The sequence below is a fragment of the Rhineura floridana genome, chromosome 9 (assembly GCF_030035675.1).
Source record: "Rhineura floridana isolate rRhiFlo1 chromosome 9, rRhiFlo1.hap2, whole genome shotgun sequence".
Classification (NCBI taxonomy): domain Eukaryota; kingdom Metazoa; phylum Chordata; class Lepidosauria; order Squamata; family Rhineuridae; genus Rhineura; species Rhineura floridana.
In genome coordinates, this window is record NC_084488.1 from 120076 (window position 1) to 142451 (window position 22376).

Sequence of the window (22376 nt, forward strand, 5' to 3'; positions counted from 1 at the left end):
TAACCCTCGCGCTTCCGCCTTCTCTGAAGTTGCTGCTGCTGCTGCTGCAAGAGGCCCTTTTCCCTCCCTACGTATGAAACAAGGGCAAGAGTGTCCGCAGGAGAGGGTGGGGCGAGGGGGCGCTTCCACTCCCCCCCACCGAATTCTAAATGTAATCGTGGGTTTTGTCAATGACCTGCAGTAGCAATTCATAGACATTCCCCCCTCACAGGGGTGTAGTGGTCCAGGGTCTCAGGGGATTTAGACCCTTAACTTTTTTGGGAGCAGGGTCCCTATGTCTCCAGCATCCTATGAGCCAATCAGCATGAAAGGGGAGTGTGTTGGCCACTGGGAAGAGTCTTCTAACATGCTTCTTCGTCCTTTCCTGATGATCGGAACCAATCAGAGTGAAAGGAGGTGAGTCAGCCACTGGGAAGACTCTTCTCAGTGGCTAACACACTCCCCTTTCATGCTGATTGGCTCCTAGGGACATCTGTTGTTGTGGGAGAAGTTGCGTGTGGGAAGAACTGAGGAGTGTGGAGATCATAACGGAGAGCAAGCAAGTGAATGAGGGGGCTTGGCTGTGAGGCAACATGGCATGACTATCATGAAGGGACCCTGAACTTCTGAATTTGTCACTACACTACTGCCCCCTTCCCAATATTTCTGTGGATGCTCTTGAGGGAGGGAGGGAGGGAGGGTGGGTTGGTTACTGGGCTCCAACTCCCATCCTCAGCCCCAGTAGCCAGCATGGCCAATGGTTAGCGGGGACAATAGAAGTTGGAGCCCAGCAAGCTCCCAGCAAGTTGTGGAGAGCAAGAGTTCCGTAACTGCAGAAAAAGAGACAGTGAATCCTGAGGATAGCATCCCATCAACATCATCAAGCGGTTTGGTAGCAGCAGGAGAAAACCGTGCAGAGACTGAATTTGATAATCCAAGCCATATCTCTGACAGTGAGAAAGAAGCAGACAGCAGCATTCAAGCCCGGCCAGATTATTTGATAATCTTAGAAGGGGGTGACTATCATGAAGGGACCCTGCTCTTCTGAATCTGCCACGACGCTGCTGCTCTGCACCATTTCGCCAGGTCTCCATCCGCAGCTGTAGGACTCTGTTGTACCTTTGCCTCCTAGTGGCCAGATGCGGGAATAACGTCATTTATTATCAAGGGAAGGGAGCCCAGGTAAAAGGTAAAGGTGTCTCCGCACTTGTAGTGCGAGTCATTTCCGACTCTTAGGGTGACCTCTTGCGACGTTTACTAGGCAGACCGTATATATGGGGTGGGATTGCCAGTCCCTTCCCCGGCCTTTCTTTACCCCCCAGCGTATGCCGGGTACTCATTCTACTGACCACGGATGGATGGAAGGCTGAGTGGACCTCGACCCCTTTTACCGGAGATTCGAGTTCCTCCTTCCATTGGAATCGAACTCCGGCCGTGAGCAGAGCTTCGGCTGCGTTACCGCCGCTTACCACTCTGCAGAAAACGTTTAAACACAATCGCCTTGTAGAGTTCTGAGAGCAGAACCAAAGAAATAAACTGGAAAGGAAGGATCTGTACAGGAAGGGCTGCTGCTCAATGGGAGAGTATCTGCACTGCATGCAGAAGGTCCCAGGTTTGTTTGTTTATTATTTGATTTATATTCCCCCCTTCCTCCCAGCAGGAGCCCAGGGCGACAGACAAAAGCACTAAAAACACCTTTAAAACATCATAAAAACAGACCTTAAAATACATTAAAGCAAAACAACTTTAAAAACATTTTTTAAAAAGTTTTAAAGACATCTTTAAAAAAGGGTTAAAAAAACATATTGTTAAAAAAAAGGTTTTTTTAAAAAGCATATTAAAAAGCAATTCCAACACAGACGTGTTGCACCTGAAACTCTGGACCAGGGCCGGCACCAGCCTGCCCCAAGCTTCCAGTGCTGAAGCCCAACCCCCCTTAAGGCGGTGCGGGGCAGATATGCGCGCCTGCGCATCCCACCTGCCTCTCCTGTCCCTGTGCATATCATGCATGCTGCACACACATACCTGACATCAACTAAGATGGCGGTGGGGGCATCAGTCCCTTAGGGAAGCCTCTGCCGCCATTTTGGTTGATGGCAGGCACGTGCACACATCATTCACAGGGATGGGAGAGGTAGGTAAGGCGTGTGTACTTTTTGAGGCCCATGCTGACTGTATTGGGGGGGATGTCTGGGAGCTCCCTTTCTACTGTCTGCTGCAGGGTCAGGGGCTGACAGCGCCGCCGATTGCAGATCAGGAACACTGCCCTCCCACCCTAAGGAGGGGCCCCTCTGGGTTGCAGAGCCCCTGGCCAGGGCCCGACCTGACCACCCTCTAGCACCGGCCCTGCCCTGGAGAGCTGCTGCCAGTCATTGTGCACAATACGGAGCTAAATGGACCAGTTTGATCTGACTTGGTATAAGGCAGCATCCTATACTCCCATAATCCCCCTTTCCGCTAGGCCAGGAATAGGCAAGCTTGGAGTACGGGACAGACTCCTGACAGCTCACCTGTGTTACGTTTTCATCTTTATTTCACCCCGGAATTAAAACTGGAGGCCCAGCATCACTCCTGAAGAGGTTCACATTTAAAGCAGCCTTTGCCAACCTGGTGCCCTCCAGATGTTTTGGACTGCAGCTCCCATCAGCCCCAGCCAACACAGCCATTGTAGTCCAGATCATCTGGAGGGCAGCAAGTTGGTGAAGGCCAATGTAAGACACCTCTTTCTCAGGCCCCATAAGCTGCTCATTTGAGGCTCACCGTTTGGGGAATTGCTTGCATGGTCTGATGTGACCCGTGGCCTCTCCTGCTCCTTTCCTGATGTGTCCGTAGAGTTTTTCTTTTTGGCCTTGTGTTTAGCAGTAGCCAGGTGCACGGGAAGGTAGCAGGGGCTTTTCTCAGCCCTACCTAGAGAGTGGAGAGCCAGTGTGGTGTAGTGGTTAAGGTGTTGGACTAGGACCTGGGAGACCAGGGTTCGAATCCCCACATAGCCCTGAAGCTCCCTGGGTGACCTTGGGCCAGTCGCTGCCTCTCAGCCTCATGAAAACCTTATTCATAGGGTCGCCATAAGTCGGAATCGACTTGAAGGCAGTGCATTTACATTTTCTACCTAGAGAGTGAACATGGGACCTTTTGCTTGCCAGTCACTTGTTCTGCTACTGAGCTATGGCCCACCCCAGCGTAGGAAGCTGCCTCATACCCAGTGGTGGCTGGTGACTCCATGTCAGTGGGGCAGTGGAATTGCTCTGGGTTTTAGTCCAGGTTTTCAAGCACCCTGGACAGCTCCTTGAACGTTCAGACTAAAACCTGGAGTGGATTCTTCTGACCCATTGTCATGGAGCCGCCAGCTACCACTGCTCATTCGAGTTCAGACCACTGGCCTGTTTAGCTCAGTATTGCCAACACTGACTGGCAGCAGCTGTCCAGGGTTTCAGACAGGGGGTCCCTCCCAGTCCTACCTGGGACTTTTTGCATGCAAAGGCAGTGCTCTACCACTGACCTATGGCTCTTTTCCCAAAAGCATCCTAAGTTCTAAGGCATGGGAGCAGTAAATTAGTGTTGACAAACATAGATTCCTCTCTACTCCAGTGGCATATAAATAATCCCATCAAAGTTTGGAAAACATTCACTTTTTGTCCAAGAGGGACAAATAATAAGTTGCAATAATGTTCGGTTTCCAAGGCGTTCAGTCAGCACTATAAGCGTAAATCTGCGCTCTGCTTAAGTCTGTGGCAGTTTTGGTGTTGACACAAGCAAGCCTCAGCTTTCACGCCAAGTTCCTTTCCCGGCAAAAAGTGGCTGCGAAAATGTCCTCCCTCTCCTGCTGCTTGGCCACAAACAAATACCATTCAAGCCGAGCCAGTGACAACATATACAGTACATGTCTTGGGCCTTGCGGCCAGCAGGATTCCAGTGATATTTGAGAACATTCTGTATTTAAAACAACAACAAAAATGCGGAAAGCCATTAAAATGTACAGAAGGAACAGCCAAAAGCAGCACAAGAAGTTTCAAGTGTGCACATTATTTTTTTTTAAAGGGGGGAACACGTAGGTGAAAAGTAAACAGGGAAGGAGGAAACCAGGTGTGTGCCAATGTTGCCCAGAATCCTTTGCAGCCTCAAGGCACATGGGAGCCGTGTTTGCTTTCCAGGTTTTCCATCCCGTGGAGGGAGACTTGGAGGCACATCAACACCCAGAACCTAAATTGGGTCTGGAGCCAGTTTAATCCTTGAAACTTCCCTGCCAATGATCCTTGGGAATTGTCGTTTTGTGAGGGTGTTGAAAGTTGCCTACTTGGCCACTAATGCCTTTATTTATTTATTCATTTTAAATAAACCATATTTTTAATTGAGCCAGCGCCCAAAGAGCCAGCAGCCATGCCTGAGCCCCTTCACTCCCATGGAAGAACAGACCACCTGAGCAAGGAGGTCTTTAATCTCGGAGTGGCAAAGCTGTGGCTTTCCAGATGTTGCTGATCCACAACTCCCCATCATCCCTGACCGTTGGCCATGCTGGCTAGTGTGGGTGGGAGTTAGAAGCCCGACAACATCTGGAAGGCTCTAGGTTGCTTTAATCTGGTGTGGTGTAGTGATTAGAGTCTCAGACTAGGACATGGAGGACTAGGACTCAGCCATGATGTCCGCTGGGTGACCTTGGGCCGGTCGGTGCCTCTTAGCCTAACCTACCTAACAGGATTGTTGTGAGGATAAAATGGAGGGCACCGGGTTGGGGAAAGTCTACCCTACGGGGCACAGCCTCAGTGCCTATTCCCTGCATTTTCAACAAGTGTACGTTTCATGGTAGAAGGACACAGAGCAAAGCCTTCCCTGAAGACCTGACAGAGGCACAGCAGGGAACGGCCATAGGGCAGTGGCAGACCCCCTGCTTTCCCTGCAGCAGGTCCCAGGTTCAATCCGCCACATACACCAGTAGGGCTTGGAGAGACCTCCTGTCTGAAACCGAGGAGAGCTGCTGCCAGTCAGTGTGGTTAATACTGAGCTAGATGCACTGGTGGTCTGACTCTGTATATGGCAGTTTACTATGGTAGAAGACATGGCAGTTCGGGTTTGAGACAAGCTTGAATTTGTAATTAGAGGTGTGCCCTGAGATAAGGATGACTAAAATGAGGCCATGTCTGCCTTGTTGGTTGTATAATGTCTTTACAGGGCAAGCCTGAAGCGTGTATCCTCAGAAGTAAGCCCCACTGAGTTCAGTAGGTTTTATTCACTAGTGTGCTTAGGACTGTAGCTTTAATATACACCTGTTATTCATTTGTAGTGCAAAAGAGTTTTCTCTCAGTCCCGTCACCTTGCCTCCCCTCCCAGAGGCTACTTGGCCGTTACTCTGATCTCTTCCCTCCCTCTCTCTGTCTCTTTAATTCTAACAGCCCGGTGATGTAACTGCAGCGAGGCACAACATGAACGCGCTCCCCCTCCTCTCCTCCAGCCGCCTGAGATGGGAGATGACCCACCCCAGTTGCGAGCAATCAGTTGGAAGCCCAGCAAGCCCTGGGGACTGTTGCTTAGCAACATCAAACACACACACAGAGGAGTAAAATTCTGCAAGAGCAAAAGACCTCTGGATTCCCGGGTAAGTTTCTTGACGGTTGAAAGGCACCTCCCTTTCTCCTCGCTAGCTCTACAAAGGTAAGGAAAGACATGTCATGTCCTTGGCATTTCCATGCTGCTCAAGGCAAACCTTCGGAAGAGTCAGAGTTGGGTCTTAGACAGGAGCTGGGGCATTCGGACCCTGCTAGCCGCCGTTTTGTCACGCTGCCCCTGCCAGTGGTAGGAGGGCCCCTGTTTTGCGTGCCAAAGGTCCCAGGTGCAACTTTGGGCATCTCCAGGTAGGCCAAGGAAGGACCGTTGTCTGACACCTTGGAGAGCTGCTGCCAGGAAGTGTAGCCAGTACTGAGCTAGGTGGAGCAGTGGTCTGACTCAGTACAAGACAGCTTCCTATGTGCTGTAAATTGGTCCTTTATTCAGAACCATGAGGACTGGAATCTTTTTTTGGGGGGGAAGGGCTAAGTGGCAGGCACCTGCTTAGCACGCAGGAGGACAGCAGCTTCAGTCCCCAGTCCAGATAGAGCTGGGAAAGTCTCCTGCCCGTGGCCCTGGAGTCACTGCCAATCCATGTAGCAGACCAAGGGTGCTGCTGGTGAACTCATGGCCAAAAAAACTGCATAACTGAGGAAGGTTGAAGCTCACCTCATGTGATCACTGGGGGGTGGGGAGGAGAGACAGCTCAAAAGGTTGTCACACAGCCCAGATCCAGCCTTTTCCGTTCCCCTTGCCTCATGCCTTAAGGAGAGACTGTGATCACCTCTCTTCGTGCCCACTCCCTTTGCAGCCCCTGCTGTCCACCTCCCCATCCTCGCCCTTGGTGGAAAGCAGGTATCCAGGTGTTCTGCAAAGTAGGTGAGGGCAGAAGGCTGACAACAGGATCATGGAGGGAACAGAGAGAAGTTTAAATGTATGTCCAAATACAGAGTGCGAGATAGCAATCCTACAGCCAAATCTTGTGGCTGCAGGCCTCTAGCGATTTTGTAGTCTCTGAAATGGTCCTCTTCTGGGTCTCCAGAAACCCCTGTTGTCTTGAGAGTGAAACTGAAATTGGCAGCCCGAAAGTGACCTTGGTGGATCTTGAGCCCCATCTATAACGGGACCACGTGGGGGGGGGGATGTTACATCCACTAGAATCATACCACGCATGAGGAAGGGCTATAGCTCAGTGGCATGGTAGAGCTTCCATTTTGCATGCAGAAGGTCCCTGGTTCAATCCCCGACATCTTCAGGTAGGGCTGGGAATGTCCCCTGCCTGAAACCCTGGAGAGCCGCGGCCCATCAGTGTGGACAATACAGAGCTAGATGGACCGATGGTCTGACTCAATATGAGCCAGTTTCCTATATTCCTATTTAAATTAGCTCTTAATTCAGAGACACGAGGACTGGGATCTTGCTTCATTTTTAGGGGAAGAATTGTAGATCAGCGGCAGAGCTCAGACAAAGGTTTCAGGTTCAGTCCTCAGCATCTCCAGAAAAGATCCCTAGTCTGAAACCTTAAAGAGCTGCTGTCAGTCAGGGTAGACAATACTGAGCTAGATGGACCAACGGTCTGACTTGGAATTCCTTTGTCTCTTTTTTAATATGCAGGTTAAAACATGGATGCAGACCCAGAAAAGAGTGAGGAAAGTTCTGAGAGGAGCCCCATCAGGGACGCACCTCCAGAAGCAGACGAAACCAGCCCACAGGTTGCGGTTAGACTGCTGTCTCCAGGGACTGATGCTCAATGGAAGGCCATTTTCTATGACACCATACAACCAAGGGCTTTGGATCTGCAGGAAGTGAGGGTGGACAAAATCCACAAGAGCAAGATGCTAGAAAAAAAGGCGGAGAGGAAAGATCCCCCTGACAGTCAGACCCGCGACTGGTTCAGCGAGGAGATGATGACCCTGGAGACTCGGGCGTACCTGCTCGATAAGCTGCTCCCCACGCTAATCCCCGGTGTGGAGAAACTGCTCATGGTCGCAGAGCGGAAGAAGGTTGTAGAAATGGAGGAGTCTGAGCCCTGCACGTTTAACCCGCTTATTTTCCTGGGAGAGTACCTGATGAGGCACAACCCAGCCTATGATATTCCTGCAATACCAAATCCCTATGGAATGAAAGTCGTTGCAGACGAGATGAAGACCCACGTGCCCGAGACGACGATGCACAAGTGAGTGTCTTCAGCCTACAAATCCAGGGGCAGCTGGTGGGTCCGAGTCAGTGGGGCGGTGGAATCTGCTCCGGGTTTTCATCTGAACTTTCACGGAGCTGTCCAAGGTGCTTCATCACCTTGGACAGTTCCTTGAACGTTTGGACTAAAACCTGGAGTGGGTTCCACTGCCCCGCTGACACGGAGCCACCACTGCTACAATCTGCCTTTCGCAAAATGCAGCCAGCAGTCTGGAACAAAGGCTGCTGGTGGGAGAGGGTAGGCAGGGTACAGCTTGCGACCCTCTGAGGTGTTGACTTCCATCAACATGTGATAACATTGAGGCAAAAGTTGTGGATGAATTATGACCCTCAAGAGGAGGCATGCTCAGAACAGGGACTCATGCAGAGGCACAGAGGGTGGGTTCTTTTTTATGTGTACACACTCCAAAAGGCCAGCCTTTTAAGGGCATGAGAAGGCAAGTATGACAAAACAACAAAATGTTTCAGTACATCCTCCTCAAGAATCCCTATAAAAGAAAGGTGCTTGGGGAGACCCTTCTGCTTCTCCCTTCCTTCCCAATATTCCATTTTTTGCTTCCCAACTGACACTCAACATTCCACGGCCCCTGCTCTGTCTTTGTTTTGGGGAAGGGGGTTGTCCCCTTTCAGTTTTGTTTCAATTTTTAAATATGTTCTTCTGCACACCTGAGGATTCACCCAAGCATGCTGATTCCCTCCTTTTGTTTCATCGCAGCCTGTTTTGGCTCCAGTCCTGTTGGCGTTTGCCACACGTGTTTGCTATTAGAGGGAGCCATCCGTCCAAGGGCCCATTTGGTCCAGTATCCTGCTCACTCTTTTTGGTGCTGAGAGAGTGAAAGGACTCCCTCAGTTTTCATGTGGGCATGGGGAAGAAGTGCCCCTCAGCTGTAAGAAATGCAGCGGCAGGGGCAGCGGGGGGGACGGGACAGGAGTCTGCTTTAAGCCCTGGTGTCCCTGTCCCCTGCAGGCTAGCCCAGATGAAGATGCTGGTCAAAGAAAAACGCGGGCAAAGGGAGCAAGTGGAGAAGATCAAGGCTCACGTGAAAGACATGCGCAAGGAGGCTCTGTCCATGCAGTTCAAAGAATGGACGATGGATTTCACCAGGCAGATACCGCTTATGCTGGTAAGATTGGCAGAAAACCTAGCTGGGACCACTGGTCGGTTTGGAAGTCCCTCTCCTGCCATCTCCTTGGAAGCCAATGAAAGACTGGCCTGAAGGTGGCTGCTGAGGGTCTTGGGGAGGGGGCAGAGAAGTGCACTTGAGGGCCACATCAGACCCTTTGCCGGGGAGGGGGTGGGGAGTAGCAATGCCCTGGTGTTGACAGCACTGAGCTACATGGTCCAATAGCCTGATTTTCCTCTGTAAGCCCATGTTCACACCACACATTTATTCCCCCAAAGAATCCTGGGAAGTGTAGTTTGTGAAGGGTGCTCAGAATGGTGAGGAGACTCCTTTTCTCCTCACAGAGTCACAATTGCTAGAGTGGTTTACCTGTCAGTCCCTCTTCCCAGAGAACTCTGGGAATTCTGGCTCTCTGAGGGGACTAGGGGTTCCTTCACAACTCTCAGCACCCTTCACAAACTGCACTTCCCAGGATTCTTTGGGGGAAGCTGTGGCTGTGTAAATTTATTTATTATTTGTTTATTATTTGATTTATATCCCGCCCTTCCTCCTAGCAGGAGCCCAGGGCGGCAAACAGAAGCACTAAAAACACTTTAAAACATCATAAAAACAGACTTTAGAATACATTAAAACGAAACATCTTTAGAAACATTTTTTAAAAGATTTCAAGACATGTTTAAAAAAATGTTAACACATTTATGTTAACTCCAGCAACATCTGGAGGGCCTGCTTTAAACAGATGAACCTGTCTCATAACAAATCAAACTATTGCTGCATCTAGCCCAGTATAATTATTCCTGTCTTTCCCAACCAGGTGCTCACCAGATGTTTTGGACTGGGGCTGTCGTCCAAAACATCTGGAAGGTACCAAGGTAAGGAAGGGTGGTCTGGCAGTGGCTCTTTGGGATCTCAGACAGTCGACTGTTTTTTAAAAAGGTATTGGCCCTAGGAGAGTGCATGAAAGAGATGGGCTCAGCTTCCGGTAGCAAAGCATCGTGGATTCAGCTAAATCCATGCTGAATGCACAGAATAAAAAATTCCCCCTGCAATTAATTAATGGAACTAACAAAAAAGGCCATGGGACTTGAAATTCTTGATGGGCACCTGCAACAGAGGTTGTAAAAAAATGGTAAATAGTGGTTTTGAAAGCCAGCAGGTGTGTACAATACTACCTGGCTTTCTTCAAAAATATGCTCCATGGCTGACAGAAGCAAACGGTACTCAACTGAAAGCAACATCAACATCTCTTTCAACTCTTAACTGAACAGAGCACTCCTAGGGTAGAAACACACTCAGTGGTTTCAGCATGTCTCCATTTTTCTCTCTTCTGAAACTAGGGCCACACAACGCTAGACAAACCCTGCCTCTTTCCCTGTAAAATCTGGTGGGAGCAGCTTGAATGCATTTTTTTAAAAAAATTCAGCTTGAGAGAGATTTCACAGCAGATCAACCTGTGTTCCCTCCAGCTGTGGCTAATGGAAAAGCTTTGATCTGGTGACTAGTGTGTTTACAGACCTATGCTCCAGAGATGGGGAAGCTTTGGGCCTCCAGATGTTGTTGGACTCCAACTCCCATCAGCCCAAGGCAGCATGGCCAATGGTTGGGGTTGTTCGGTCTTGTGGTCCAGCACCATCTGGAAGGCCACAGGCTAGCCCTTCCTGCTCTACTCCAACGCTTCGGGGGGGGGTTACACTGGCAGAACAGCAGCCGTATCTTACACATGCTCAGCTTGGGAGGGGGAAACACCACAGAAAATCCTACATGGCACAAAAAAAACACACACACACCAAACTTCCATGGACAATCCACCAAGGCCCACCAATCATGCAGTGCCAGTGATGATGCCCATGAAGGGAGCCATTGACTCTGGTCACTGAGGATGTGTCCCAAGGCACAAAAAGCCACAGTGCCCCCACTCCAGGAGCTCTAGTGCTGTAGGCAGCAATAACCTTGTTACTGCCAGTTTCCAGGCACTGGCTTGAATTGCCTTATGATGCCATAATGTGCAGGCATATAAGCAGCCATTTTACTGCCATTTTACAGCCTGTCAGCTGATGGGGGCCACTTGCAGAGAAGAGAGTCCTCCACGGGCACAGAGCCCCAGAGGCACAAAGGACATGGGGGGGCCCTTCCCCACTTGGAATCATGAGCCAGTATTTTGTGACCCAAGGGATGCCTTGTGCCATGTTAACCAGCAAGGCCCTATAACTCCTGAGTCTCCACTCAGTCCCACAGCCATGAACACGTACCCTGCAGGTAGGACCTAGGGTGCCCAGGTTCTTGAGAGGGGAGGAAGATAATTGAGTTCCACGGAATTCTGCCTTGATTTCAAGGGAAAGGCTTGTGAGATGGAAGGTTTTGCTCATGTTCAAGAGCTAACAGATGGCCGTGTTTGAGGACAGGAAGGAATTTCCCCTCAGATCATGTTGGCTCATTTATCTGAGAGGAGCAAGCAGGCATAGTGTTGCCTGTCACCTGCACACATGGCTTGGCTCACTTGCTTGATTTGTCCAGAGCCATTGCTCGCTTGGCAGGCGCTGTGGTCTGCAGCCAAATGCTTTTATGTTGCTGTACACCACCCAATATGTTTTGCAAGAGGGTGGTGTATAAATAAATAATGTAAATCTATTGGGAAGAACTGGCGGCCAGTTGATTTTGAGGTTGAATTATATAGCCTTTGGGTCCCTGTCATCTCTCAACTCTATGATTTTAAGTTAGAGGCCTTTAGTGAACTTTAACATATGTGGGAGGGGGTATAATGAGGCTTTATTTTTGCACCATCACTGTGTGTGATGCTTTACTGTGGGTATGGGGACCCTTTGGCCCTCCAAATGTTGCTGAACTACAGCTCCCATCATCCCTGGACATTGGCCATGCTTGATGGCATTGATGGGAGTTATAGTTCAGCAACATCAGGAGGGCCCAAAGTTCCCCACACCGGCTTTATGAAGAAGTTCCTGCCCCAAGAAGCTTACAACCTATAATTTGCAATGGAGGCTGATAGGTCCATGTCAGTGGGGTGGTGGAATCTGTTCCGGGGTTCACTCTGAACTTTCAAGGAGCTGTCCAGGGTGCTGAATCTAAATTTGGGGTCAGGCTTCAGCACCTTGGACAGCGCTCAAAAGTTCAGACGAAAACCCAGAGCAGATTCCACTGACATGGAACCACAAGCCGCTGCTGATAATTTGACACAGGGAGTGAACTGCAAAAGGGAAGGGTCCCTGAGTCCTGCTGCAAGACAAAAGCCAGGTCCTGCAGACTGAAGGTTTTGACCCTGGACTTCCCCTGTCATTTCTCATATGAATCCTCTTTGTTAATTTTTATTTTCCGGTCTCCCAGGGACTAAGCAGAAGGGCTTGCAGAATCTCACCAAAGGTATCCGTGAGCAGCCTTTCCCTGGCAGGGCCCCAGCAACTGGCAGTCTGCAGGAGGTGTTGCGGCAGCCTGAATACTATCCATATGGAGATGCACCAATGTTCGAGGGCACCTTTGTGCAGGTGAACTGAATGCTGCCCTTGGTTGGGCAGTGTGGCTTACGGCACAGAGATTTCTGCAGCAGCGTTCCCTGTTGGAGCCTGCCCTCCCCCCACGAACGTACAAGGATGTGCACCATATTGGCCAGCGTAGATTAAAGGCAGATCCACACCACACCAATACCATGCAAAGCTCATCCAACACACATGATTACTGCTGTTGTTGGTGGTGTTGTTAATTAGATTTATATCTCGCCCATCCGCCCAGCAGAAGCCCATTGAAACCATGTGACTTCTTCCCTCAAAGAATCCTGGGAACTGTGGTTTCTCCCGACCGAGCTACAAATTCCCAGAAAACTTTACAAATGGCAGTTTCCATTATGCTTTGCGGCGGCAGGCAAACCATTTCGCAATTACCGCTAAGAGCCATCCTGTTCCCATGTGCCTGCTGGCTCAGTCTGCCCGCATGCCAGTTTGGGCCATTGTGTCTCCTTGTGTTTCTCTGCATGGAAGTGCTCATAAAGAGGCATGGGAGGGGGCAGATGGTTGCATCGACAACCGACTGCAGCAAAGTGCCCCAGAAGGCCCTGCTTCCGACTTCTAGTTGAAAGGCTCAGGGAGTGGGTGATGGGAAAGGCTTCTATCCAACGGTGGCTGGAGCCCATTGGGACTGTTGGGGCAGAAAGGCAGGGAGCCCCAATGGGAGGTGGAACCAGAGCCAAAGACAGTCAGAGCCAACTCATTCTAGTTGTCTCTATCCTCCTCTTCCCGGCTGAGTTCAATGAGGGGCAACACTCAGGAGACTAAGGGGGAGGAAGCTCAAAGGCAGTGCCACCCCCTGGATTGCTTGCAAGTAAGAAGGCAGGGCAAGTGAGGGCTGACTGAAGGCAGACTAAGAGTCATCGATCATAGGGAGCTGCCTTAGTCTGAGCCTAAGTAAGTTGGCATATATTGCCACAAATAGCCTGATGCAAAAATAGTCTCAAAAGGCTGTTGGTTGAAAGGGTAAAGAAATGTAAGGTTTATTACCACTGGGGAATAAAATCATTCTGACAACAGACATACATGTGGCTACTGCAGAGCCAGGAGGAAGCAAAGCCTGAGGAAAAACAAACAAGGAATCAGTGAGGGGAAAATAGGTGGCCTTTCTGTCTATCGCCCCCTACTGGCTCAGGTTACTTGTTGTTGCAAGGGTTGGTGCTTTACTGCCAACAATACTGAGGAGGTTCAGTATTGCCTACTCTGACATGCAGCAGCTTTCCAGGGTTTTAGGCAGGGGCCTCTCCCAGCCCTGTCTGGAGATGCTGGGGATTGAACCTGGGCCAGTCTGCGTGCAAACCAAATGCTCTGCCACTGAGCTATGGCCATGCTGCTGTTGGTTGGGCAGTGGCCTATATGCCTTAAAGGAGCCACTTCTGTTGCTTCCACCAAAGCCCATACAGACAGCTGTTGCCAGGCAGAACAGACAGTGTTGGACTAAACCGACCTGTGGCCTATCCTGATTATATATGTGATTATATATGAGATTCATGTGATTATATATGAGAGGGGGAAGAAACAAAGGCTTTGATGGTAGGCTGAAGAGACTCTAGGCCTGAAGAGGCGTAGGAGCCACAGTGCAAGGAACAGCAAGGAAGGTCTACTGTCAGCCAGACCCTGCATTGCCCAAATGATTTCAGATGCTGTAGCTTGTTTGGGGCTCCTATTGCCACAGCTTTTGTTCCATTCTTAGCAGACTCCCCTCCCCTCTCCTCTCCTCTCACGCAGGTAACCAAGAGGGGTGAATACGTTGGCATCCACGACCAGCCCAATGTAATCACCATGGGTGTTTTAGCCAGCAGCCCATCTCTACCACTTCCTGACCAGATGATCATGGCCCAAGTAAAGAAAGGTGTCAAAATCACAAAGGCAAAGGTGAAAGACCTGGAGATCACTCGGTGAGATTGGTGCAGTCCCCCATTCTGCCATCCCTCACTTTCCCGGGAAAACCCCACCACCTGGGAGGTTCCTAGGCTGAGTCCTTCCTTCCCTCACAGGTTGATCCCTCTACACCTGGTGAAGATTTTTGTGCATAACGTGGATGAGCGACAGCTGAAAGTAAAGTTGGCAACAGGGCAAATATATTATCTGCAACTCTGTACCCCCAAAGGGGATAACTTCCTCTTTGAGCGCTGGATTCGCCTTGCTTACATGTTGCACGAGGCCAGCGGCAGGATCAGTGCTCCAGTCAGCTTCACCTCGAAGGAATCGGGGCTTCACACGATACGGACGAGTGCTAGCTTGCGTGCTACATCTGAGAAGGTGAGTCTCATGAAGCAAAGCTACCCAAAAGCCAAGTTCCTTCTTTGTCCTTTACCATATCCGCCTGCCATCATCACGCTGCTCAGTCTTACCCTAGCTCCTCCCCCACCTTCTCAAAAAGAACCCTCAAGGTCCAAATATTTCCCTGCATTCCCTATTTTGATGAGCCCAGGGATGGGGAACTGCAAACCTCTGCAGCCTTTCGATCTGTCCTGTAGACTGTCCTCCTTGGCCTCATTCCTTCTCCTGTCTTCCACTGGCCACATGCCCACTGCTGTCCTTATTGGCTTCCAAAGCATCCCCTGCCCCTCACCTTTCCCATCTGAAAGGGGAAGGAGGGAGTGTGCTTTGTCAGGAGTTGACACCTCAAGTCACTAGCCACTCATTTCTTCTTGTTCCCAAAATGCAATTTATTTATTTAGAAGCATTGAGAACATCTGTCCTTAGATCACATCTGCATCTTATCTACACAACTTAGGGCACTTCTAGATAGGGGCTTAATATTGTAAATGATTTTTCAGTTATTTCAAACTGGTTATTGGCAACAGTTTTTTTTTTAATTTGGCAGATTTTCCCCAGAAAGGGTGAGTCTGAATTAAATAGGGAAGAAAGACAGGCTGATGTTTCAGTGGCTGCTGGACCTTCTGAAGTGGGTGCCAAGTCAATGGCAGCTGGCCCATCCAGACCAACCAGTCAGCCAGCTCAAATGACTTCTGAGAAACCTGCAGCCGCAGTTGCTCCTTCTGAGCCAGGGAGTCGGGGCCAGGAAAGTGCCGCACATTCACAGACAGCAAATGTGAAATCCCAGGAGCCTAGCAAGGCACAGAGTACCAGGCCACAGTCATCACTGACAGTGGGCAGTCATCCCCACAAAACAAATTACTACTTTTAAAGCACCAAGTTGAGGCTTACCTCATCTTATGCTCTAGTGCAGCATTTCTCAAATAGTGGGCCTCGACCCACCAGTGGGCCTAGGGCCACTTTCAGGTGGGCTTCAGTGCCACAGCCTGACTAGTGCCTCTTCACTTGCCTGCCCTACACCCTAGACATGCCACATAGCCTTTTGGTTGGACCAATGCCAGAAATGTAAAGGTAGCTGGGAGACAGAGAAGTTGTGGGGAACAGAAGGGAAGGAAGGCCTCTCTCCGCAGAAGGAAAAAGACATGAGTGGAACATGAACAGGCAGGAGGGATGAAAGAAACTGGCAGTTGGGTGTGTGTGGATAAGGTACATGTTAAGTGGAAGAAGAAATTACAGGAGATGGGTAAAAATACTTTGAGAGGCATGGGGGGATGGGATGGCATGGAGAAAATATTAAAAATATAAAAGAAAAAGCCCTTTAAAGCCACTGAACTGCAAATTCTGAGTGAAACAGGAAGGCTGTCACAGTAGCTCGAGCAAATACCTGTACTTAGGAAAGCAGAGCTATGGAACTCCCTGCCACAAGGAAAACACTGTGGCAAAGAATTTAGCAATTTTTCAAGATGGTTTAGAGATCAATAGAAAATGATATCAGTAATTGCCAGCTGATTATACCAAACTTCATCTGCCACAAGTCTCTGACTGGTTCTGCCCCTGCACCACCATTTTGTGACTGGTGGGCTTCAGTAATTTTCAGTGGGCCCTGGGGGTGGAATGTTTGAGAACCTCTGCTCCATTTTTTTAATGCTGTCCCCCCCCCCCAAGTTTTCTCCTGCCTCTCCTATAGCCGCCCATCTCTTTTTCCCCACTCTCTTCTCTCTCTTTGCTCTTCCACAGCAGGTGGCTGTCAAGCCTTCCAAACGTGTAACAATCTCAGGCGTGATTGGCCCATCAGGGAAAAGTGTCCCGGAGGAGAAGAAGGAGGAAGAAGAGGCAGGGAATCCTGAGCTCCACCCACTTGACAATCTGAGGATGGATGCAGGCTCCAGTGCAGCAGCTATGATGGGGACAGATACAGACCGCCCACCCCCGCAGTTTTGTTTGTGTTAATGACTTTGTAGCTGCCGTCACTATGACCGTCTCTTGTCACTGCCCATATATACTTGTGCTTGAAATGGAGAGTGTTTACTTTCAGCGACCCACCACATCAAGAAAACCAGACTCAAGTCAAGTCAAAAATGTTTATTGTGCTAGCCATAGGCCATGAAAAATACTGTAAAAAAAACTTTAATATTGAATATAAACAAAGACATAGAAAATATACATAATAAAAATTAACAAGCAGAATCTCCCTGGTAGTTAATTGCTATGTTGTCTAATTCTTTTTTTCTGATCTTTTTTGCCGCAAGGGCAAAAAGAGCCACCTTGTGGGTCACATAGCTGTTAACATCACTCAGGAGATATAAGGTCTCCTCCAGGGAGTTCCCATTTCCCTGGGACAACAAATGTTTAATAAATCTCTCTCTGCGAAAGGCAGCCGGCGATTGAAGCCGGTTGCAGGTGAGAGGAGGAGGAGGAGGAGAAGGACCGCCTTGGGCCTGTCAGCCGTTTTCCGGGAGGGAAGCGGCCGGGAGCCCCTGCCTGCTTTCGGGATGGGGAAGGCTCTTGTGTATATGTGCGTGCCCTTCTCCTTCTCCCGCACTTAGCCTCGTTGAACTCCTTTCGGCTTGTCGACCCAGTGCCAAGGCAGCTTCCATGCAACTCCCGGGGCCGTTTTCACACGAGAGGTTTCAAACGCCCCTTTTGCATTTCCCGCGTCTTCCTTTACTCCCACGGAGGGTGTGTGACATCGAAAGGTCTACTCTCACCAGGTAGTGATCTGACCATGAGAAGGGGATAAAAGACGCAGCCCCATCAGGAGGTCCCTTCCATGTGATGTAGGAATCAGGCTTTTAGTGTGGTGGCATCTACGCATTGGAACTCCCTCCCATTACATGTGCCACCTCTGTTGTCTTTTTGACCCCTGTTGAAGACCTTCCCTTTTGATGAGCCTTCTCAGTGGAGATTTTTTTATCCCACTCTGTAACTGTATTAGATTTCAAATTGTTTAAATATATGCTTTTATTGTTGATTCTTTAAATTGTTTAATCATTCTGGGATGTTTGATGGGAAGCAGTTTATAAAGGAAATAAATAAACAAACATCTTCCACAACAAAGACATCCTTCCCTAAGAATCTCCAGTTGCCCAGGTATCCAGCTGGGAAGATTTGCAAACACCTCTCAGTTTTGAGCCCATTTCCAGGCAAAACAAGGTCAGTCCAAGGTCACCTCTGAGATGAGGTAAAGTGTTTGAATAAGCTAATCTCTGCAGCATTCAGATCTTGGCAGGTGTGCCAAGCGGGCTGTTTCCTTTCCATTATGTAGACAGGATGCCCCTCTTTCCCTCTCACCTTAGCACAACACAGCCACAACAACCCCAACAACGTGGCCTCGCTCCTTGGAAACCAAGTTTGGGCACGTCCCAAGGAGAGACAATGCGAGGAGTCTGACTTTGGCATGAGGCGGGCACAGCAATTTGCGAACGGGAATGGTGACCTCAAGCCAATAGTCTTTATACCCTCCTGCCTTTCCTTTCCACCAACAGAAGGAAACCAGTGGTGACTGGCATCATGGGGGCAATTTTGCAGGGTCCTTGGCCAGGAGAAAGAGGGGTTGGAGACAAACAACATCTAGAAGGCCCCAGACTCTCCATTCCTCTGTTAAACTGCAAGGTCCTTGGGGCAGGGATTAGCCTTTTGAGTGTATGTTATTCTGCGAAGTGCATTGTCTCTAAATTGTGTTTTAATGATCATTATTTTCATCCTTCCCCCCCATGTTTTGTCTGGGGTGGCAATAAGAAGGGGAAAGAGGGTGATGGCAAGTAGAAGAGAGGGTTGTCAGGTTGGTGGGAGGGGATGGTGCCGAGAGCTGATGCCCCATGGAATTAGGGCGGTTCTGTGGTTTGAGTGCAGCAGCAAGCAAGAAATAAGGGTTGAGTTCTTGCAAAAGTCAGGGGCTGCAGATGGGAGTGATTCAGGTGTAGAGGGGCTGGAGCAAGAGCAAGAGATTCTGGAGTGAATGCATGGCATCTAACTTTCAGGGTTTGGGGGAGGTCGTGTGTCAGGCTCTTTAGGTATATGGAAATGGTAGGGCATGAGAACATGAAAGGATCACTTCTGGGTCAGACAGAATGCTGTACTCAGCGGTGGCCGAGAGTTGCCTTTTGGAAGGCAGCAGGGAGCATGAAGGCAAGCCCTCTCCCCTGTCCCTTTGCTCTCCAGCAGTTGGTATGCAGTGGTATACTGGCACAATTCAAAGAGGTTTCATTTCATTCTTAGGGCTCATAGCCATGGATGGTGTGTCCTCCACCGCTTTGCCTAATCCCCCGTTAAAGTCTTCTAAGCCAGTGACCATCAGTGCATTTTCTTCTGCCTGTACTGGGAACTCCTGGCAATCACTCTCATCAGACGACTCTGAGAACTAGTATCCTAAAAGAGGCATTAAAAACTTTTCTCTATCCACTGTTTCCACATTATACATCATTTTTATTAACTTTGGTCATCCCCACCCTGTTGTTTTAAGAGGTGCCAAACTCTTAAGTTTTTTTTTTAAAAGGAAAGTTTCACCTATCCTTTGATCATTTTAGCAGCACTTTTCGATATCTTTTCCAGCTGTACAATATCCTTTTTGATACTGTGTGGCCAGAACTTTATGCAGTTACAACACAGATTTGTGAAAAGGCTTGGAGATAATGGCTCTTATTTTCAGGCCCTTTCCTAGTAATCCCTAGCATGGGATTTTTGCTGCCGCTCTCCTTTGAAAGGATACATTCATTGTTCATTTTACCATGACACCAAGACTGATCAGCTTCTCCTGCAAGTTCCAAACAGATCAGAATCCCACTCTCCAGTCACTCAGAACAGGGCTTTCAGTGTGGCTGCTCCAGTTTTATGGACCAACAGTCCTCTTGAGGCATGACAGATGCCTACTATCTGCACTTTCCGGAAACAACTGAAGACACCTTTGTTGCAACAGGCTTTCCCAGCTGGGTGAATGGATCTCCGTCATGGGTGTCAATTTTGCTTCTCTCTGGGTGGTTTACAACAATTAAAAACATTAAAAACAAATATACAAATTTAAAAACACATTTTTAAAAAGCAATTTAAAACACATGCCAAAATGCCTTGGAGAAGAGGAAAGTCTTGACCTGGCACCGAAAAGATAACAGTGTTTGTGCCAGGCACACCTCGTCAGGAAGATCATTCCATAATCTGGGGGCCACCACTGAGAAGGCCCTCTACCTTGTTGCCATCCTCCCAGCTTCCCTTGGAGTAGGCACCCGGAGGAGGGCCTTGGATGTTGAGCGTAATGTACGGGTGTGTTCGTGTCGGGAGAGGTGGTCCATCAGATATTGTGGTCCTAATAAATAATGGCACTAGCGCAAGGATTCGTGCTAGCACAATGGGACTTTCTTCCCTTTCCTCCCTCTGTGTCTGTTCTGGGCTTTCCCCCAACCATTCAGAGCAGATTTGGGGGTGGTGCAGGACATGCATGGGGGGAGAAGAGGGGAACTCCATTGCGCTGGCACTGGGGCTTATGTAGTCAGAGACAAAGCATTTCTGAGTCAGATCATTGGTCCACCTAGCATGGCGTCTAACTGGCTACACTGGCTGACAGAGGATTTCAAGGGTTTCAGGCAAGGGGCATTATCAGCTCAACCTGGAAGAGGCCAGGGATTTATACATGCAAGCAGATCCTCTACCACTGAGCTACAGCCCTTCCCCAAAATCCTGGCTGCCTGACACACCCTACCTGTTCAAGGTCAGCCTGGGAATAGCCCGGTTGGTTAGCAACACTCTAGATACTGGAAATGAAAATGAGCACGTGCTAGAAAGCGTTTCTACAGAGGAAACGTTTAATCATGGCTGCCCATTTGCTACCGGGCCAAGTTCAAGGTTCTAGTCTTGGTGTACAAAGCCCTCTACAGCTTGGGACCAGGATACCTGAAAGACCATCTTATCCCTTCTATACCCAGCGGATCACTGCGCTCTGCAGGTGAGGGCCTTCTGTGGATACCATCTTATCAGGAAGTCTGTTCCGCACAACATAGGAAACAGAGTGTTAGTGTTGTGGCACCAACCCTGTGGAATTCCCTCTCACATCTCTGTTATCTTTTCCGTACCTATTGAAGACCTTCCTCTTTCAACAAGCCTTTTAAGTAGAGACTTTAATCCCAGTCTGCATATGTGTTGGAACTGTTTTTTTGTTTTTTTTAAAAAAAGATGTTTTTATTGGCTTATCACTTGTGTGTTTGCTGCCTTGGGCTCTTTTGGTAGGAAAGTCAGGATGTAAATTCAATAAATATTGAATATTCTGGTTCAATGGGATCGGTTTCAGCCTCTTCCTTCTGAGGAAGTGGACAAGGTGCTCTCTTCTGTGAAGCCAACCACCTGTCTACTGGATCCTTGCCCATCATGGCTCATTATGAGCTGTAAAGAGAGACGGAACGAAAGGATCAAGGCAGTGGTAAATGCATCCTTGGAAGAGGGTGCATTGCCATCAGCCCTCAAGGAGGCAGTAATAAAGCCTATTCTGAAAAAGCCCTCCTTGGATCCACAAGAACTAAATAATTTTCGTCCAGTCTCCAATTTACCATTCTTGGGCAAGGTGATTGAGTGAGCGGTGGCCAAACAGTTACAGACACACTTGGATGAAGCAGATTATTTAGATCCATTCCAATCGGGCTTCAGGACTGGACATGGAACTGAAACAGCCTTGGTCGCCCTGGTGGATGATATGAGGAGGGCATTGGATAGAGGAGAATATACCTTCCTCATCCTCCTGGATCTCTCAGCGGCTTTTGATACCGTTGACCACGGTATCCTTTTAGATCGCCTGGAGGGATTAGGAATAGGGGGCACTGTTTTACAGTGGCTCTGTTCCTATATCTCAGACAGGCACCAACGGGTGGCATTGGGGGATGAGGTTTCAGACCCTTGGCCTCTCAATTGTGGAGTGCCACAGGGTTCTATCCTCTCCCCCATGCTATTCAACATCTATGTAAAGCCGCTGGGGGCTATCATCAGGAGGTTTGGGCTGCAGTGTCACCAATATGCGGATGATACTCAGCTCTACCTCTCGTTTAAATCTTCACCAGAGTTGGCTGTAGATACCGTGTCCAAGTGCCTGGAGGCCGTAAGTGGATGGATGGGACGGAATAGGCTGAAGCTGAACCCTGATAAGACTGAGGTGTTACTCGTGGGAGATAAGAAAAGGCTGGGAGATATAAACCTGGTGTTTAATGGGGTAAGATTGCCCCTGAAGGACCAGGTCTGCAGCCTCGGGGTCATTCTTGACTCACAGCTGTCTATGGAGGCTCAAGTATCAGCAGTGAGCCGGGCAGCTTGGTATCAACTCCATCTGATACGGAGGCTGCAACCCTACCTTCCTGTCCATCTTCTCCCACGAGTGATACATGCCCTGGTCTCCCCTCGCTTAGACTACTGTTATGCGCTCTACGTGAGGCTGCCCTTGAAAACGGTCCGGAAACTACAGCTGGTACAGAATGCGGCGGCACGTTTGATAAAGAACAGCCATCGCCGTGATCATATCACTCCAGGATTAATAGATCTTCACTGGTTACCAGTTGTTTACTGGGCCCAATTCAAAGTGCTGGTATTAACCTTTAAAGCCCTATACGATTTCGGCCCAGTTTATCTGAAGGAGCGCCTCCAGCATCACCAATTATGCCGCCTGACAAGATCAGCCATACAAGACCTTCTCTCGGTCCCACCAGTTAAAACAGCTAGGCTGGTGCGGACCAGAGAGAGGTCATTTTCGATTGTGGCCCCCACCCTCTGGAAC

General features: G+C 49.2%; 1 protein-coding gene across 2 annotated transcripts in view; it reads left to right on the forward strand.

Annotated features, from left to right (window-relative positions):
• Positions 1 to 17037, forward strand: part of LOC133363936 (uncharacterized) — a 55451-nt gene extending 38414 nt beyond the window's left edge. The window contains exons 3-8 of one of the 2 annotated variants that reach the window (XM_061583702.1): positions 5367 to 5569; positions 7132 to 7693; positions 8681 to 8837; positions 14078 to 14247; positions 14347 to 14611; positions 16373 to 17037. In XM_061583702.1, coding sequence (XP_061439686.1) covers positions 7140 to 7693; positions 8681 to 8837; positions 14078 to 14247; positions 14347 to 14611; positions 16373 to 16582 — 1356 coding nt within the window. In that variant the 5' untranslated portion in view covers positions 5367 to 5569; positions 7132 to 7139 and the 3' untranslated portion in view covers positions 16583 to 17037. Of the gene's footprint in view, positions 1 to 5366; positions 5570 to 7131; positions 7694 to 8680; positions 8838 to 14077; positions 14248 to 14346; positions 14612 to 16369 lie in introns of both variants that reach the window. The other variant, XM_061583701.1, reaches the window with a different exon arrangement.
• Positions 17038 to 22376: the final 5339 nt, after the last annotated feature.